At 43.7% G+C, this 911-nt stretch overlaps 1 protein-coding gene across 1 annotated transcript in view; it reads right to left on the bottom strand.

Annotated features, from left to right (window-relative positions):
- Positions 1-371: 371 nt before the first annotated feature.
- The window catches only part of LOC101864360 (dnaJ homolog subfamily C member 9), a gene marked incomplete at its 3' end in the record, with an annotated part of 3,823 nt that continues 3,283 nt past the window's right edge, over positions 372-911 (bottom strand). Inside the window, 1 exon segment of the mRNA XM_013090804.2 lies at positions 372-583. Within this exon segment, the coding sequence (XP_012946258.1) occupies positions 372-583 (212 nt within the window).

The following is a 911-nucleotide window of genomic DNA, read 5'->3' as shown; positions in this document are numbered from 1 at the left end:
CTAAGACTAATATGCACATTATTTCCAACATCAGAACATCATCATCGCCACCATAAATAATCATCATCATGATCACCATCACACTTACCATTACCATCAACATCACCGACTTAACAATATCCCTTTCTCTTGTTTCGTTTTTCTAGAAAACAGAACAATTTGCACAATGTCAATACATCTTACGTAAACAACAAATATGGGCACCAAAATCAGGACATGCGATAAAAAAATAAAAATTCCCCATGTCGCATGGATACGACAGCAAAAACACGACGTACGGATAGGGTTAAGTGGTGGCACAGAGTTCCCCACGTCGTATGGATACGATAGTAAAACACGACGTACGGACCGGGCCAAAGTCTCCTCCTCACCTTCTTCAACCGGCCATTTTTACTCCTTTTGTTCTCTTTCGAGAACTTGTCAAAATCTGGGAGGTCCCCGCTCTTGATGAGATCCTTGAGGATTTTCGTAAAGCGAGGCTCGTCCTCGTAGGTGCAGCACAGAACCGTATCCATGACAACGGACATATCGCCTTCGCTTGCCAGGTAGGCATTCTTCAGGTCCTCTATCTCTTCATCAGAACCTGCGAGGAAAAGGCCAGTACACGACTTTTAGGTTTTAGTTTTAGCAAAAGCTTTTACGGCATTTGCAACACTACAAGGTCATATAAGCGTCGAAGTTTAGAGGTGTTACAAGAGAGTAACAAACACAAAAAAGAAGGAGGGGAGATACAGACGATAGATGTTTGACAGGAAAGAAGAAGCAAACCACACCACAGCACCCACCAACCACCCACAAAAGAAGCAGCCATCCTCCACTGACACAATACAACAATTTAGTTCGTCAGAAAAGCGAGGACGAAAAAGTAAAAGTAAGTCAGCAAGTACCCTCCTTAGATGTCCCCCCCCCCC

This window comes from Aplysia californica, unplaced genomic scaffold, assembly GCF_000002075.1.
Source record: "Aplysia californica isolate F4 #8 unplaced genomic scaffold, AplCal3.0 scaffold01540, whole genome shotgun sequence".
Classification (NCBI taxonomy): domain Eukaryota; kingdom Metazoa; phylum Mollusca; class Gastropoda; order Aplysiida; family Aplysiidae; genus Aplysia; species Aplysia californica.
This window is presented reverse-complemented; position numbering and strand designations above follow the sequence as displayed.